Source organism: Staurois parvus, unplaced genomic scaffold, assembly GCF_062004578.1.
Source record: "Staurois parvus isolate SC_StPar_1 unplaced genomic scaffold, SC_StPar_1.0 ptg000644l, whole genome shotgun sequence".
Classification (NCBI taxonomy): Eukaryota; Metazoa; Chordata; class Amphibia; order Anura; family Ranidae; genus Staurois; species Staurois parvus.
In genome coordinates, this window is record NW_028318440.1 from 2,049,078 (window position 1) to 2,068,420 (window position 19,343).

The following is a 19,343-nucleotide window of genomic DNA, read 5'->3' on the forward strand; positions in this document are numbered from 1 at the left end:
CATCTGTTCATCCTTCTACACTTGCAAAGAAAAAGCAAAAAAAAAAAAAAAAAAAAAAAAAGAACCTGCTGCTGGTTTATCCCAGGATTATCCCAGGCTGGCCTACAGGATACCAGTGCCCAATCTGCCTGTAAGCAGTAACACGTGATGGTGAAAAATTTGTGTCCCACAAATAACCAAGAAATAAGTTATTTTTACACTACATACACACATCCTTCGTTTTACAAGTAAACATTTAATACATATCAAAAAAAAAAAAAAAAAAGGGTTTTTTTGCTTTTTTTTTTTTCCTTTCTTAAGAAACATGGCCAATACCTATTTTTATACCAAAATGTGTGATCAGACTGGGGCCCGTCTTTTTTTCAGTTATACAAGATGTAAGAACTGTACTTGCATATATTTAAAAAACTAAACCAGAATCACTTTATTGAAAAACTTACAGTATACATTAAATCAGAAACTTCTACAAACAAAAAAAAAAAAATCTGGTGCCCAGCATAAGATGATCACTTGGTTGCCCAGGTAAAGTCAGGTGATGAGTGATCAAAGTTTGCTTGCCTTTTTATTCTGGTGCACTTGTTTTCTGTTTATGTTGATTTAGTAGAATAATACAAGAAAACAAGCTGTGATATTCAGTTAAAACACTACATCTTGATCATTTTACAGCATCCTTAAAGTAAACCTTTTACCAGTCTTCAGTATTTAATTAAAAAAAAAAAAAAAAAAAAAAAAAAAAAAAAAGAAGAGCGAAGCCTACAACTGCCAGTCTGGAAGTGTTTAATGCAAAATAGTGCATGTGCCTATAAACCTCTTAGATCTCGGATGAAAGGATAATTAGTCTTGGTTCACACTGAATGCCGCTACTTCAGCCCAATTTTAAAGCCACCGATCAGTGCGACTTGCCAGCATCTGTGCAACTTCATGCCAATGTCAATGAAAGTCACACATGAAAAAGAAAAAAAAATAGTGCAGGAACTTTTTTCTGAGTCACACCGATTTGGATGGTTCCATAGCCACAAATAGGGTACAACTTGTCATACGACTTTTATCTGTCAAGTTGCATGACAAGTCGCATCGGTGTGAACCAGGGCTTAAATAACTACCATGTACACTGTACTAAGTATTTTATTGGACACGTGTAAAGCAAAAACGAATTGACATTTTCTAGTGAGTAAAACCCCTAAAGATTGGTGAAATGTTAATGAAAAGTTAAAAGGTTCACTATTTAGACTAAAACAAAATACTTCAACACATTAGCAACACAAAAGCAATAAATATCAGCAACATAACAAAGCGTGACAAGAGAAAATGGCAGAATGCAGGTCTTCAAAATGCAACAAAAGTCTGTTTTATTGTCCATTTTCAATTTTGGCTGGAAAATTAGAAAGCAAAAAACGACAAGAACTGGCCATTTAAAGATCTCCTGTATAGGTGCATCATTAAACAGAGAGAAAAGTCAACAACTAGTGCTTAGCAGAGGATGCCATAAGGCATGTTTTAAAACAACTGTATTCCTAACTGCAGACAGAAGAGGATGGTTTAACTAAAAAGTGCACGTATCCAAATAAGTTAAGCTGAGAAAAAATTAAATTATATTATAATTAACTGTTACACATACATATTGTGAGGAAATGTTATAGATTAATGATTTACAAATTATGGATGTATTCAAATAAAATGGATCTTCATATTTTACAGCATTATAAGTTGTCCCAGTCCTTCATCTGTACTTTTCTGTAGGTCTGGCGCAGAAGTCGTGTAATCGAAGGTCTGATTGATATTCCCAGTGCCTGAAAAGAGAATCATATTATTCATTTGCCACACAGATGGTACAGGTGTTGAATGCATCTATGGCATGTTAAGCAAAATTATACTTTTATAAAATAAATTACAGAAGCCATTTTTGTGATCTCTACAGCCTATAACTGGAACTCTAAGACAGCAATGCAGGAAGAACGCCTACTCCAGAAAACCATCCATTTTTTAACAAGCATGTGTTTATAAGAACAGGCAGTTTTTATCCCACCAGCTATAAGACTTTTGAATGGGTAATTATTTTGTCTCATTGCTGTACTGGAAAACATTTGTTAAAGGAGAAGTATGGGAATACAAATAGAACAATCACACACACTCCCCTTTACATTGCAGCATCGGTGTAATGTTGCAGTTGTACCCTGCTAGCTCCAAAACTGGAAACTGAGCGATTACATGATCGCTAAATCGCTCAATTCTTGGTCTTCTCCGAGCACAGAGCAGTGACCGTCAGTCACCTCTCTGCTCTACCCATTCAGCACTCAACAGAGGATTGGGCAGGACAGGGGGCGGGTGCAGCTGGCATCAACTCTGTTGTGTGCTGGGAGCCAGAGCCAGCTGTCAATTAGGCAGCTGGGTAGATCCCCACAATCTAGTTAGGATTCTTCCAGAACCTGGTGCAGCTTTGTGAACTTTACCCCACTGACAGCTCACTGTGGGTCACAGGAGAGCAAAAGTGCATGCATGCCTGTGAGCAAAAAGAGAAATATGGCCAAAAAAAAAAAAAGCTTTGGTCATAGTTACATAGTTAGTCCATCCAGTTCAACCATTTAAAAAAAAAAAAAAAAAAAAAAAAAAAAAAAAAAGTTATAATCCTATACCCACAGTTGTTCCATAGGAAGGCAAAAAAAATAAAAATAAACCCAGCAAAGTATAATATAATTTGCTCCTGCAGGGAACAAAAAAAAATTATTTCCTGATCCCCCGAGAGGCAATCTGATATTCCCTGGATCAACTTTACCTATAAATGTTAGTATCCAGTTATATTCTGTATATCTAAGAAACAATCCAGGTATTTTTTAGCGCAATCCACGGAGCTGGCCAGAACCAACTCTTGAGGGAGTCTATTCCACATTCACAGCTCTCGCTGTGAAGAAACCTTTCCGTGTTTGGAGATTAAAGTTCTTCTCCAGACGTAAAGAGTGCCCTCTTGTACTCGGTGTAGAGCCATTCACCCTGAGGTCATCACAGAGTTCACTATATTAACCACTGATGTATTTATACATGTTGATCATATCCCCCTTTAATCTCTTCTCAAGAGAGAATAAATTCAGTTCCTCTAATCTTTCCTCATAGCTGAGCTCCTCTATGCCTCTTAGTTTGGCTGCCCTTCTCTGTACTTTCTCCAGTTTGCAATGTACTTTTTGTGAATTGGTGCCCAAAACTGAACTGCATATTCCAGATGAGGTTTTACTAATGATTTGTACAGGGGTAATATGATCTCTCTCTCTCTGGAGTCTATACCTCTTAATACAAGAGAGGATTTTGCTCACTTTAGAAACCACAGCTTGGCATTGCATGCCATTATTAAGCTTGTGATCTACCAGAACTCCCAGATCCTTCTCCACCATTGATTCCCCCAGTTGTACCCCCCCCCCCAGTATGTATGATGCATGCATATTCTTAGCCCCCAAGTACATAACCTTACATTTATCAACACTAAACCTCATTTGCCACATAGTTGCCCAATTAAACAGTGCATTGAGGTGGGCTTGTAAGTTGAAGACATCCCGTAATAACGTTTTTCCACTACAAAGCTTGGTGTCATCTGCAAAGACTGAAATGGGATTTTTAATCCCAGACCCTAAATCATTTATAAATATATTAAAAAGTAAGGGTCCCAACACTGAACCTTGGGGTACACCACTGACAACCCTAGACCAGAGTATGAATCATTAACCACTACTCTCTGAATACGATTTTTAGCCAGTTTTCTATCCATTTACATACAGATTTTTCCAAGCCTGTAGACTTTACCTTACACATTAGACATGTGTGGGGAACGGTATCAAACACTTTTGCAAAATCCACGTATACCACATCCACCGCTACCCCTCTGTCCAAGGTTTTGCTCACCTCCTCATAAGAAGAAAATCAGATTTGTTTGACAACTTCTGTCTTTCATGAATCTATGCTGTCTGTTGCTTAACATATTTTTTTCCAGCAAGAACTCATCTATGTGGTCTTTTATTAAACTCTCCAGTATCTTCCCAACTATAGAAGTTAAACTAACAGGTCTGTAATTACTTGGTAAAGATTTTGACCCCTAACAGGTCTGTAATTACTTGGTAAAGATTTTGACCCCTTTTGAAATAATGGCACCACATTGGCCTTACACCAATCCAGTGGCACTATGCCAGTCATTAAAGAATCCCTAAAAATTAGAAACAATGGCTTTGAAATGACAGAGCTCAATTCTTTAACTGCCTCCTGCCCGCCCTATAAGGTAATGACAGGTGCAAGATGGTTCTCTCGTTCTGGGAGGACGTCCTCCCACTTTAACTGCACGTGCGCAGCTCCAAGAGCGTGCAGCGATCGGTGATGCGCTGTCTCACAGCGATTAACCAATCGACGGAAAGAGCTGAAGATGACGGCTCGGTCATGTGATCAGCTATGTCCAATCACAGCTGATCGCATGTAAATAGGGAAATGCTGGTTATCGGCATTTCTCTGCTCATGAGCTGTCAAGCTAACAGTCAAGAGGAGAGGGGAGCTGGTAATCAGCATTCCTCAGAGGGGACATCTACACTGATCATCAGGGCAATGATGATCAGTGTGCCCTGATGATCAGTGAAGCCCCAGCAGTGCCACCTGTCAGTGCCCATCAATGCCAGCTGTCAGTGCTCATCAGTGCCTCATCAATTCCACATATCAGAGCCTACCAGTGCACATCAATGCCACATCAATGCCCATCTGAGCTGCCTTTCAGTGCCACCTACTTGAGAAACTAAGAATGGCTAAGTAAATCTCCCAGGTTTTGGGGGGAGTTGAGCATTTTATTAACTTTTTGAATATAAAAAAGAGGGGGTATTGTACTTCCCCACTTAAGTATTTGAGATCTTTTCAATAGCCCTTCCTCTTTTGCCATCAGTATTTTAAAGCAGTTTTTAATCATAGTGGGAAGATGTAGATTTACACGCTAAGTACCTTATCAAAGGGATTGAACACATATCAATAGAGCTCATCTTTTGAGCTCTATCTATTTTTAGGATCTTCGGGGTTATTCACCTCTTCTCTACCTTGGACAGCATAATTCAAACACTTAACACTATAAGTGATATGCTGACTGCATTCATGCCTCTATATATTGCCACAGCTGACAAAAGGTCTATACCTCGATCCAGGACTTGGCAAATGGATGCCTCTTAAACATGGGAGGTGTAGGATAATATGGAGATTTCTAATTTATGTGGCTGAATACCGTGTTGCCAATAAAATTAGAAGGCAATTAGAGACCAGTGGTTCCCCTATGAGTACTATACATACGTATTTTTGGATCTTGTTTTGGCTATTTTCACTAGTCTCAAGTTATGTGGCTTTTTATTAGTATAGGAATGCCTCTGTGATGTTTATTACAATTGTTGATAAAATCCAGTAGTTTAGGAGCTGCAAATACTATATGACTTAATAGTGCAAATATTGTCCTAATATTCTGAACTATTTATAGAATAAGTTACTGCAGTCGCTATGACATACAGACATCAGCTTGTACAATGCAAGACAATGTTGTCTTTTTAATATGGGTGAGGTGAAGAGTATTGTGTTTTTTGATTAATATTGATTTTTGATCTAATGCGATAAGACTTTTTAAAAATTTTGAAGCCACCCAAGTCAATTTAGGTAATCACAGCTGTGATCATGGTGATTATGCTGTGACCCATTCTTGTAAAATGAATAGTTCGTGCAGGCACTACGCCTCCCAGCCAGTCACAGAATGCTTCTGGCACATATCCACTGTTCAAGCACAGTTTACATCTTGCCTCGAAATAGACTATGGAAGCAGCGTCACCTGTAAACCCACCCCGCATTCAGTAACAGTTGCTTGGTCATATGAAAACTTTAACCTCGTAAAAAAGGTAAGAATCTCTGTGAAGCCAAAAATGGAAAAAAAAAAAAAAAAAAAAAAAAACTGCTTAATTTCAAACTACCCAATACAGGCATGCCGTGTATGTGCGCACAGTGCCCTGTACTGAGTGGCCAGGCAAAGAATGCAAACTGACCATGCAAGCACAGATCAACTTAGAACATGGAAGAAAGACCGCTGGCAGAATCAACCATTTACTTCAGATGGAATATCTACATGATAAAGACTAAGATTTACAAAAAAAACACGTGAACGCAAATAAAAAAATAAAAAAAATAAAAAAAATAAAAAAACGCTAACAAAACCTGTGTTAGGGATTTTACAGTGAGAAAAAAAACCCTCCTCTGGGTTTGACAGGCACAGTCTATTTATTGTCTAGATTATAAGGTTAAAACCACAGGATTAGGACACTAGGTAGAACAAAAAAAAAAAAAAGAAAAAAAGCTGAGCATTGAGCTATGGGCAGTCCCAGCTGGTAATAACCCCCTCCCTGCTATTAGCAGCTCAGTCACAAAGCAGTACCATAAGAAAACAGGGGTGGGAAGAGTGTCTGTTAATGAACAGAGAGGTATTTTACAGTGAGGAAAAAAAATACTGGTTTCTCTTTTGTTCTTTAACACAGCCTTTTCATATCCTTGATCATAGGGATGTCCCAAAGCAGTGTCAATGAGAGGTAGAAAACCAGGAATAATATGCAGCCACCACCATGAACCCCCCAGAAGAGGAACCTGAACCTCAAAACATCGGTCTGCAAAACCTTGCAGCTAACACACACAGGATGCTCAAACATCAACTTTGCATAACATGGTAAAAGGGTTTCACAGGCGACGAGGCAGCCACCTTGGAAACTTGAGACACAGACGCATGATATTGAAATCCCAAGAAGCACCAAATGCCCTAGTAGAGAGTGCCTTGATGGGGAAGGAAGGAGCCCAACTCTTAGTGGTGTAAACCTGAACAACCGTGTCCCTGATCCAGTGAGTAATCATGGTAGAGGAGGCCACCAGACCCTTTTGTGGGCCACTCAATCACAGAGAATCCAACCTCTAGAAGAAAGCCATAGCAGACAGATACGTATAAACTGGCCAGACCACATCCAGAGGGTGCAGCACAATCTCCTTAGGAAGTGAAGGGTGCAGACACAAGAAAGGCAGAACAATGTCCTCATGCAGGTGAAATTTAGACACCACCTTCGGTGAGGAGGGACGAGGACAGAGAAACACCTCATCACCATATAAAACCCCAAAGGGAGGCTTAAAGAACAAGACTGCCAGCTCTGACACACAATGTGTGGAAGTGATAGCAACCAAAACAGCGGCCTTCTAGAAGAGAACAAGGGAATATCCCTAATGTTCTCAAATGGGGGCTTCTGAAAAGCTGACAGATCCAGATTCAGGGCCGATTATGGCAATGGAGACCTCCATGAAGGACCGCCTCATGTCAAACATTTTGAATGAAAGGACAAACCTAAGGGGTGTGTGGCCAGAAAGTTGCAAGAGCAGAAGCCTTACCATTATGATAGTCAAGGTAATTCCCTGCTCTATTCCCTGTTGAAGGCAGGCCAAAAAAACCATGTTACCAAGAAGGAACACAGGTGCAAGCTCACAGCCTCATATCAAGAAAAGTAGGCCTTCCAGGTATGAGAAATCCTCCTATAGGTGTACTTACACACCCTCAGCACGGTGGGGGTCACCGAGCCCAATGACCCCCTATCTTCCAGAACGTGATTTTTTTGATAGTCAAGCCAAGACGGTGAAAGACTGGTCCTTGGGACAGGAGATGATCGCACAAGAACAGCCGCCATGGAACGTTTACAACAAACCTTACCACATCAGCATACCAGGGTCTCTGAGGCCAGACCACATCCACCAGTATCCCATTAGCCTGTGCAGCAAGTGAGGGAGCAGCTGGAGAGGAGGAAACGCAGAAATTAGCAGATAATTACTCCACCAGTACATCGGTCGCATCCACCAGTGTCCCTCGGTCTTGCCACGAACCTCAACACCTTTCTGTTGAGACGGGAGACCAGCAGAACCGAGATGCTCCACCACAGCAGAGTGAGAAAACGCATGGAGTTCCATCCACCAGAGAATGAGCAAGACCTCCTGTGCCACAGTTGAACACCTTGTCCCCGCCCTGGTGATTGTCACAGGCCACAGCAATGGCATTGTCTGATTAGATCCTGACTGGGAGCCCTCGAAGTAGCTCTGACAGCCGAGATTCTGGTGTCAGAACAGCCGTGAGCCTAGAATGAGACCTGTGCCCTAGAATGACCACTACTTACCCACCCGCCTACAGATGAAAGGTAATCTTCCCATCTGTAAGGTTCTGAATAATGTCATCCAGGGTGACATCAAAGAGCTACTCACTCTGAAAGTTGAAATTGTCCAAGGCTTTCTTCAAACGTTTGGTCCTTTGACCAACACTTAAGCCAGAGAACCCAGCAAAGATGGAACGCTTGGAAAACAGAGGGGTTGCATCCAAGGACACATCACACACAAAGTATTTGAGGCCCTAGACCAGTTGGTCTGCCAGTTACACAAAAATTGGAGACACCTGCCCCTTGTCCAGCCCTTGGCCCATTCAAGGAGAGTCTGAGAAATCAGGGTCACGGCCAGACTCTGGCTCAGAAGCAACCTAGGATGAAGGCAGGGCACGGGACATTTCTCATTTGCCTCGTGCCTGAACCCCACTTCCACACAGGAGAAAAACTACAATGACTGCAGATAATGCATCCAAGGGAATGGAGGACCCAGGAGTACCCTGTGGCTTCCATGTGGAGATCTTGAGTGAATGCATGTTCCCATAGCTATATAAAAAGGCCAACCCAGATCAGGCATTTCCAGGACAAACTCCCATGGGAAGGAGACAAACAAGAATATGAAGAGGATGTGTCAGTCAATAAAACTAAAGACAAAAAAAAAAAAAAAAAATATTTGGAGTAACATACTCCATAATGCAGGGCCTCGACAAACTTCAGGCGCTAGGCCACCACAGCAAGTAGAAAATACATCCTGGAGCCTGGGTTCACACACTGCCTGCCATCAACTTCAATTCAAAAACAGCTCCCATTGACTTAAATTCAAAAACACCTGTCAATAGCAATCCTATGCAAACATTTATCTCCACATGCCACTCTACCACTTGTAAGTCTGGAACGCACAACTAAAAACTCGCACAGGACACTTTTCGTAATGGCACTCAAAATGCAATGTGCGTGGATCACATCTGCGTGAACCACCTCAATAGGAACACAACATCTATCCCAGGGGTGGGCAAACTTTTTGACTTGAGGGCCGCAATGGGTTCATATACTGGAGCCGGGGGCCGGACCAAGAGTAGATGAATGATGTGTATGTGTCATCCATAGTAAGTATAGTAATATTCCCCCATAGTAAGCATAGTAATTAATCCCCCATATAGTAATTCATCCCCCATAGTAATTCATCCCCATATAGTAATTAATCCCCCATATAGTAATTCATCCCCCATATAGTAATTCATTCCCCATATAGTAATTCATTCCCCCTATAGTATTTCATCCCCCATAGTACTATTTCCCCCCAAGTAGTAAGCCAAGTCCCCCCTGTGTCAATTTACTTACCTTTGCTCCGCGCGTTCCTCTCGCCGTGTTCCCGCGCCGTTCCGGTCTTCAGGGCGGACTGTGAGAGGAGCCTAGCTCCCCTCACGTTCGTCACGCTGCCCCACCTACACACATCCTGACAGCCATCCTGACAGTATCACGCTCCACGGGCCGGATTAAAAGGTCCGCCGGGCCGTATACGGCCCGCGGGCCGTAGTTTGCCCATTGCTGATCTAGCCTGTAATGCAAATCTCTGCATTTCAAAACGCATTCAGAATGTGTGAACCAGGGAAGCTCTATTCACAGCTTGGCGTTTTGGGAATGCAGCAGAATCACTGATTGCAAGACGAAGGTTCAAGTGCCATTATTTTCAATTGCACCTAAAACAGTGCGGTTTTGCCGTGATTGTCGGGCAGCGAATTGCATCGCATACTACCCAAAAAAAAACCCAAAAACAAAACAAAAAAAAAAAAAAAAAACACCTGGCTCCTAACTTTTGTAGCGGGCTCCTAGGTTCAAAGCAGATTTGTCAAGCTCTGAATTAAAGCACAAGTTCACCTTTCATAACATGTTACACCCTCATTCATAGTGTAACATGTAATGAAAGCACCAGCCCATCTACCCTGGTGCACCTGATCTCTACAGAAGTTGCTCTTGCAGCCATCCAGTCCTTCCTTATCAGGAACCAGAGGGTCTCCCATTGACTACGGCTTATGGTGAACGTCTTGCCCCGATTGTGTCCTTTTTGTATACACAGTGTATATCTGTGGGAGTACGCTTTTCCTCCATGAGCCTCGCTCATAGTCCCAATTTAGAAATTACCCAAAGACTCTCACTGTCAGACTTAATCGATTGCTACTTTCTGTGATTGAGTCAGACCAAACGGCGATCGTGGCCCATAAATCTAAAGATATTAATTTGCATAGATTAAACACCAATATTTATACCCAATATTCCAATGCAGGTTCCAGGGTGGTTGCCTCTCTCAGTATTGAGAAGGCATTTGATACAGTTGAGTAGCCTTGCTTGTGGGAAGTCCTCTGGAGGATTGGGTTTCCCTTAAGTTTCATCAGCTGGTTGAAGACTATTTATGGTTGCCCTACAGCTGCTATTAGATTAAGGAGCGGTTTGTCTGCTTCCTTTGTTACATAGGCGTACTCGGCAGGGCTACCCTTTTTGCCATAGCTATGGAGCCAGTGGCCAAAGCTCTCCGAGTCTCTTCCTATATCAAAAGGTCTTGCAGGAGGAGAAGGTGGCCTTGTACACAGAGGAGTACCTACTATTTCTCAGCGACGCAGGACCTTTACCACAAAGGGCTCTTCAGGTACTAAATTCCTATTCTTTAGTTGCAGGGCTCGAGGTGAACTGGACTAAACTCTGATTAATCTGTTATTCCTGACTGACCCTGATGCGCACCACATGGCCCCAGCCAACAGAGTTGCAATGTGCAGAGAAGTTTAAAGTGTTGCTAAACCCAGGACCATGCATTCACTATATCTGGTCTCCTATAGTACACAGAACATGGAAATGCAATTATTTTAGTAAATATAAACGGCTAAATATCTTTTTTCATCAGCAGTATATAGCAGTCTTGTGACTTATATGAGTGTCCAGCTGAGCACTGGTTAACGCTTGTAGGAAGAGTTTTCATTCTCCTCTGTTTGCATGATGTGACCCCTGACCCTTTATCTGGACAGTGCCGATTGGCCCTGTGCTGATCATATGCACCCTCCCAAAAGGGAAAAAAAAACAAAAAGCCCCCACACATCTCTAGTAATACAGACCAAACAGAGCATGTGCAGCTTGCCCCCAAGGAATTGTTCTATCAGTAAAAGAAGGGGGAGGGGGATAAGAGAAAACCTGATCAAAAAGCCATCCCCGCCAGGAGAACACCGTTATTACTGCTAGCGGCTATAATAGCAGCTGATAATCACATGCAAAAATCCAACAGGCTGGTTGTCCCCAAGTTGTACAACAATCGAATAGGTAACAATCAGTCTGCCCAAAGATGGTTTTAATCTCAGCTGGTCCCTTCTGAACCAGCTGGAATGCGAACCATCTTCTGCCAGCTTAAGTGTTTCAAGTAATGCTCTTACCTGCTATTCAGCTTCTGAGTTGATAACTTACAGTCCCTGCAAGGGCCATTTACTTTTGCCTTTGTATTAATTTTTTATTAATGCTTGACTAAGGAAGAAAGACAATTTTTTTTTTCTTCAATAAAAGATTACCTTGTGATTCAAAAACATCTGGGAAGTCCTCCGTGGTCCTGGCACGTACATTATCTTCACAGGGAGAGAAAGAGATGAGCTGCGGAAGTGACAGCTTTCTGTCTCTGGGTGATGGAGTGTTGAGATACTTCAAATCCAATGTCAGTCCTTTATCTAAGGGGCTGAAGACACTGCCAGTCTCCGCTGGAAGGCTGGATTCAGATTTTTGCTTGGCAACCCTGCTTAAAGGGGTGTGCTCTACAATACTTTTTTCCTCTGTTAAAGACATAAAGGTCCTTTTCAGAGCTTCATATCTAGTACGTATAGAATTTATGTCAATGTTACGCTCCACAGGTTCCCAGCCACCCTCTCTATCTGAGGGGCACTCACTACTTTCTACTCTGGTGCTGTACCTATCTACCTCCGGAGTCTGTGCACTAGTTGTGCTGTTAAGACTCATGTTCCCATCTTCTGGGATAGTTTCTTGTAGTATGCCAAACTGGATCACATCATGGCTCTCTGAACTGATGTTAAAGTCCATTGCTTTTGAAGAGTTCCATGAAAGAGTAGAATGTGCAGAAGCATTTTCTTGACTAGGCGCATGAATAATCATTGTGCTGTCTTTCAATTCATCAACTTGTTGGTCATCAAAAATAAAAGTATGATTCTTGTCTCCAACTGCAAACGGCAACATTTGTGCTCTCACATATTCCTTTAATGGAGTACATTTTTCTTGCTCAATTTCGTTAGCCAAAGAGGGTGTCAAGTTCTGACTCAAGGCTGCTCTTTCAGGAGGATCTGGTTTTCCAGTGCTCAAAGACATCCTTTGGTCTGGTGACTCATTATGCTCAGACAAATGAGAAGCAGACAGGAAGCAAGCCATACTCAGGTCCACCAGGCTGCAGTGAGTGGACTCTTGCTCTACAGGAGATTCTACATATGGGTCTTCCACTGGACTGGATACATTGCAAAATTCTTCTGTCTGGATGGCTTTTCGCCAGGATGTTCGAATATCTGAAACTGTACAACAAAAAGCTTACTACACAAAGAACTTCACTGTACCTCCCCTGCATCCTGTAATGTATAATCAATTTGAAAAAAAAAAAAAAAATTCAATGGCAAGGTGGAAAATGAATCGGCCAATCTGATCCACGTTGTTCAGCAAGAAGAGGGAATCAACTGATTCTTGCTTGCTCAGCATGCAGGGTGAATTCAACCCTGACAGTGAACTGAGGAGAACTGATTCCAAAAGTGTTTAGTGAAGAACAGTGTTTCTTGAGACCTAACATGGATCTGTGTTTGAGCCTGACCACTGCGAAGAGAAGCAATAGTGTATGGTCTATGTTGGTGTGTGGTTTTTTTGTTTTTTTTAACTGTACTAACACTAACATGGGCAGGTGTCTGGGGAGTGTCATCAGGCCTTATCAGTATGCACAGTAACCAGAAAATATATAATTTTTTTTATAAAATTACCATTAAAATTGCCTTTTTTTTATAGAATTACACAATACTCAATTTATATATAATATTGTTTCTAGGTTATGTTAAGCTTCAAACTCTAAGCTGCAAATGACAAAATAATAGAAATAATAGTACTTGTCCTACAGGATGCATGTGGTACATATTTCTAGGTTTAAAAAGTTTTCTAACCCATGAAGATATTCTCTAAAGCATGCAGTTAAAATCTCTCTTCTTAGATGTACATTTTTCTAGGTACAGTATTCCGTTATTATATAGTTATTTGTAGACTATAATGAGTTAAATTGTATTATTCAATAAATCTATAAAATGAACTTACTCAAGTTCTCTGGAGTGCGAGGAATCTCTTTTCTAGATAAGAAAGGATCAGAAGACAGCATGCCAAGCAAATCATCAAGCTCCATTCCACGTCCCAACTGAGATTTTGGGGTTTCATTAACAATGTAATCAGCAACCTGAGAAAAGGGTAATTACAAAACATTAAAAAACAGGCATAAACACACAAATTAGGATCTTGCCAAATATCTGTCACTTTGTGCAGTGCATTTAGAGCAGCAGATATATTCACTATGCTCCCCCCACTAATCCATCTGAGCCCTAAAACCCTGTCAGAGGTGGGGGAGAAGCAAGTGTTTAAAAGGATAAGTTAACCTTTGTTAAAAGAAAACACAAAAAAAAAAAAAAAAGTGCTTTTTTTGTAACTGCAGCCCGTAAAAAAATGCACGCATGATCAGATCATGGGTGCCATGCCAAGATCATTTTAAAGATGTGTCAGCTGTCTCCCCATCTCTCCAGTACGGGCATACAGTTACTGACCTGCAGAAGAATCAATTATCTACACCGGCGGTCTCCAAACTGCGGCCCAAGGGCCGGATGTGGCCCTTTGCTTCATTTTATCTGGCTCTTGGGACATTATTCCCTCACTGTCAGCAACAGTGGGGTATAGTTCCTGCCACTGACACCAATGATGGGGCACTATCCCTCCCACTGCCACCAGTCATGGGGCATTTTTTACTGCCACCAGTCATGGGGCATTTGTTACTGCCACCAAACTTTCGAAACAAATGTCCGGTTTACTGTTCTTCCGATTTTAGGGGGGCTGGACTGTGGCCATCGGGAGTATAAAATGTCCCAGCATCAGTGGAAGTAAACAATCTCCAGTCATTGGGAGAAACTGTGTCCCATCAGTGTCATTCCTTGAGCCCCATCATTGCTGTCATTGGTAGGACTTGTGGCCCTCATTGGTGCCAGTGAAGGAAATAGTAGTCCAAGGGCCAAATAAAAGCAAGCAAAGGGCCGCATCCAGCTCCTGGACCGTAGTTTGGAGACCACTAGTTTATATAAAGAGAAGGGAAGGGGATGTGGGAAGGAGTGTAAAAGTGGGTACAGGGGTGAGCTTCCAAAAGAATTGTTGACCATTTACATAATATGAAGAAAAAAGGAAACCTTTGAACAAAATAACACATGTAGCTTTAGTATACTGTAAAAAGAGAAACAAATCCCAAATAAAATGGTCAACCTTTATCAAAGCATTAACGCGTTTGCGCTACATTTGTCCTAACCCTACCCCACTGCATAAGTCCTCAGTTTAGTAACAAGCAATGCAGAATAACACAGGAACAGCGGGAAGGTTGACGTGTCCTGTACCGTACTCCAAGATATGGCATTTACAGGCAAGTCAAAATTCATTATAGGTTAATCATAAAGTACAGGACAAAAGGCCCTGGGACATACCTTAACAATAAAAAGGTTTGGCAACAACAAGGCAAACTTAACTGTCGACAGGCCCAATAATAAATAAGAGTCAATAAACCCAACTTGGCAAGAACCTTGCAGCTGAAAGCTGCATCCACACATGATTGGAAGTTCACATGGTAGATCTTTGAAAAAATATGAAGAGAAGACCAGACAAAGCTGGGCAACAGAGGCTTGCTGTAAGAATGCCCAGGAAACTCGCACTGATCTGGTGAGCACATATAGGAGGAGAAGGTACTTTATCTTTAGGTGGATAAGACCACTCATTTGAAGAGCTTACACCAAATTGATAGTGGACTTTGAAGCAGGATGTCCCTTGAGAGGTCCTAATGGCAGGACAAATAGGGAGCTCAACTCCCTGATAGATGCTTTAGCTTCGAGGTAGACAAAGACTGATCTTCACTGTCTGGATGTGGTCAGAGACCACACTTTTGGGTGCTTTGGGGAATGGCACAAGAGGGAAGGATTACATCCTTAGTGAGGTGGAAGGCCGACACTACCCTAGGAGAGTCTTGAACCCAAGACTAACTTATCCTCGTAAAGAATAGCTTATAAGACAGAACTGCTAACTCAGAGACCCATCTGAAAGATGTGTTAGCCATCAAGAAAGCCATCTTGCAGGAAAGATCATCTAAGGGGAGTTCCATGATAGATTCAAAGATTAGTTTCTGCAGGGCACAGAGAAACAAACAGATCCCAAGGAAGAGTTGTAAGGGTGGTTTGATAGGAGAAAACACCTTAAAAATGGTCCCTTATCCCCATCGCTGCCAGGCCCTGCACTCCACTTTTAAACTGCAGACCATTTTTTGCAATGTTTCCATTGCATTTTTATTTTTCCGAGTCTGTAAAAGACCCCACTCAACTATATATTTTCTGAAAGCACAGGATCAGTAGAAAACAAAGAAGGTGCTACTGATTTTTAAGGCCCTGCAATATTTGCACAAAATGTTTATCAAATCACTATTTACACAATCCAACAAGGATAGATCTGACATCAGTGCGGGTGTAGGTGCATGGACCCAAACACAGACATTGCGAGTTCAGAAAAACACACCCACATGGATGTCAAGTTGGGAGTAGTGACTGTGTCCACGTAGCCACTGTGTCTGAAATTAATATCACTGGTACTGCCTGCACAGGAATGCACAGAACACCTATGCATTCCCGTGCAGCTGCTGTGTTTCAATTGACACGGTCTCCCAGTAGCATGCCCTGTGTGAACATGGCCTTGTTTACACTTGCGGTTGGGGGGGGGGCAGTAGAAATGTGCAGCTGAGCTGCATTTCTGGTGCCCGACAACCGAACCCCTTAAGCTACAATAGGCAGGGGACAGGGGTGTTAACATTGGAGTCCACTGCATTGACGCAGGAACGGTGAGGGGTCCAAGCAGCAGGGAGGCTCAGTGGGAGCAGAGAAGCCAGTAATTTCAGAGGGTGAGAGGCAGAGAAGAAGTGGCAGTCGGAGGTCACATTTTAGGTTAGGTCACTGAGGTGACCATAAGCTTATAGCAAAAGGACAGACATGGCCAGCTGGGAGCAGTGCTGTAGGTCCACACGCCATACGGACCTGGCAGCAAAAGGGATAAGAGTACTTAGGGCCAAGCCCCAATTCAAAGAAAGGCCAGAACAAGAGGCACAGAGTGATCTCTGGCATTGAACTGCCTGTGTATACACCAGGCAAAGGAGGATTTCCAGGTACAATAGTAGATCTTTCTGGAAGAGGCTCGCTTTGCTTTTAGCAATGTGGGAACGAGAGACTCAGACACTTTGTCTCTCAAGACCAGGATGTCAACAGCCATGCTGGTAAAGTCAGTAACTGAGAAGCAGGATGGAACATGAAGCCTTGTGATAGAAAGTCTGACCTGTTTAACTGGCTTCCAGGAAACCACTCCTGGCTGCTTTCAAAGTATGACGGTGTACCAAGATCTTCTCAACCAAGATTACATTCCAGGGCCACCATCCAACGCTTACAGAAATTCAAAGTTCAATGTTTCTGTTTACAGAAATTCAAAGTCAAGCTTAGGAAGAAAAATGTAGCCAGGAAAAAAAAAAACAAAAAAAAGTAAGCAGCATCCTCCTGGGACACCAGGAATAAATTGAAGAATTCTGGCAGTAGAATGGGTTATTTGCCAATGTTCATTCATCTTGTAGGCGACAGTATAATCCAACAGCCTCTTTATTCCTGTGACCCTCAATGGACAAGGACGTTTAGAGCTATTTGTATGCCAAAGCACCTTGTAATGCAGTTAGCAGAAAAGGACCACAAACCTGCTGTGCAAGCTGTAAGCGTGCTGCACCCATGGCATCCTGTTTACAAGGTGTTGGGGTATATGGCAGTTTGCTACTTGGTGTAGGTTTCCAAGTCACATCCGACCTTCTCTTATGCAAAGAATTTGGCGTCCTTTGCAAAAACCTCTCTTTAATGGCAGATGTTGGTGTTCTAAAGTCCTAAAGATAGATAAGAAAAAAATAAATAAATAAATTATAAATTAGGGGTTAGTTCGTCCCATCACTTATATCCCCCTTTTTAGAAACCACCTAATCTCCCATCGTAATCTCAGTCAACTGAGAGAAATGCATATGGGACTTTAAATGTGCCTTGCAGAGAAAATTCAATGCATATATTTAATAACCTTTATTACAAAAACAGCAACTAAAAACATAAGACTTACTTAAAATCATCATACAATATCACCATGGTTAAACATTAGCGTAGACTTTCATGTATGCGACTGTCCCATTTGAGGCATAAAGGATTGTCATGTTGCATGATAAACTAGCTTCCTCGGGACTCGCGCCCAGCGCAAGCAAGATATATATCTCATAGAAACTTGACTACATGAATCATTGATATAATCCATTCTAAAACAAAAAGAAAACAAACAAAAAACCCAAAAAAGGAAACCTTCCTACCTTAATCCCTGGCCGAGTAAATGCCAACATGCTGGGATTACCCTGCACCAACAATAACCCGCAAAGGGGAGTAGACTAACTGCCCATAATGGGCAAATTCATGTGACAAAGCAATGCCAGCTATGTATAATCTTTCAATTCACCAGCCAGTAGAGGATACAGAGGAGTACCCTTCAAGGCTTCAAACAAAAGGGGAAAACTCAAGTCACTCCACATGATCTCACTTTACTAAATTATATGATATATTGTACATATGTAAGAGTTAAGTACCCACATGGGGTTAACAGCCAGCAAAATCACATCTTAAGACCTTTCACCTAGTGTTGACCCAGTCTGACACGCAATGAAGAGGTTCCTCTTCCTCTCCATGATTTGTCTAATCAGGAAGTATTGTAGGATGGTTTTTTTTTCCTTTTTTAATATACTTGTATGTTTAAGATTTTCTTTTTGGTATGGATCATATAATGTATTTCTGTAATATATCTATCTCGTAGAAATGGATCATCTAACTTGTATTCATTAGGCGTGGATCCCGAGGAAGCAATTACAAAACGTATTGAACCTTCAAGCCACAAACTGGGACAGTCACATACATCAATGTCTACTGTACTCCAATGTTTGCATTAAATTTTCTCTGAAATGCATATTGAAACTTCACGTCTCTCATCTGACTGTGGTTGGGATGGGAGATTCAGTGGTTCATAAAATAAATTGTAAGCAATTAAACTGATCAGTCATTAGAAAAAAAATGATTTTGTTTTAAATATAAATTCACTAAACTTAGTAATCAAAATGGAATTACATAAGTAACCCTTAAAACATTAGCCATATTTTCTATTCATATCTGTGGGTTATGAATTTATATAGGAAATGGTCAACTTTCAAAACAGTCAGAACACCTTGAGTTAAGAATAAAACAGCATGAACCATTGCTAAAAGATAGCAGCACCCACATAATATGAACATATAAAAACAACTGTCTGAAGTTGCACAGCTGCATCAATACAAACACCTCTGCTTACCAGGCAATGTGTATTTGTAAATCCTTTGGGTTTACATTTGCCCATGAAATGCAATTATATGCTATATACATTACAGCAATTAAAAATACACAATGGAACATTTTGTATGCTGTGTTTTGGCTTGACAACTTGTAGCTGCATTTAGGACTACTAAAGTAATTCTAAAAGGATATAATTAAAATAAAGTCAAAACATGTCATACTTACATGCTCTGTGCAATGGTTTACACAGAGCAGCCCCAATTCTCTTTTTGGGTCCCCTGATGGCAGTCCTGACTCCACCCCCAGTAAAGTGGGCCCAATAGAAAGCCTCTTGCTATGGGGAAACAAGCAGGCTCGCTCCAGAGCAACGCTCCTGTGAATTTACATTTTCCATTCACACACAGAGCTTCACTTGGCCCCATCTCCCGCTCACTCCCCATGGTCTCCCTGGCTGTGATCAACAGTAAGATGTGCCAGAACACAACGTCAGAAGTGAAGTAATGTATTA

General features: G+C 41.6%; 1 protein-coding gene across 1 annotated transcript in view; it reads right to left on the minus strand.

Moving 5' to 3' along the window:
• Positions 1-399: 399 nt before the first annotated feature.
• Positions 400-19,343, minus strand: part of HAUS6 (HAUS augmin like complex subunit 6) — a 60,950-nt gene continuing 42,006 nt past the window's right edge. Inside the window, exons 14-17 of the mRNA XM_089693960.1 lie at positions 17,188-17,367; positions 13,485-13,620; positions 11,708-12,706; positions 400-1,790 (exon numbers count right to left, since the gene is read on the minus strand). Coding sequence (XP_089550086.1) covers positions 1,693-1,790; positions 11,708-12,706; positions 13,485-13,620; positions 17,188-17,367 — 1,413 coding nt within the window. The 3' untranslated portion in view covers positions 400-1,692. The remainder of the gene's footprint in view (positions 1,791-11,707; positions 12,707-13,484; positions 13,621-17,187; positions 17,368-19,343) is intronic.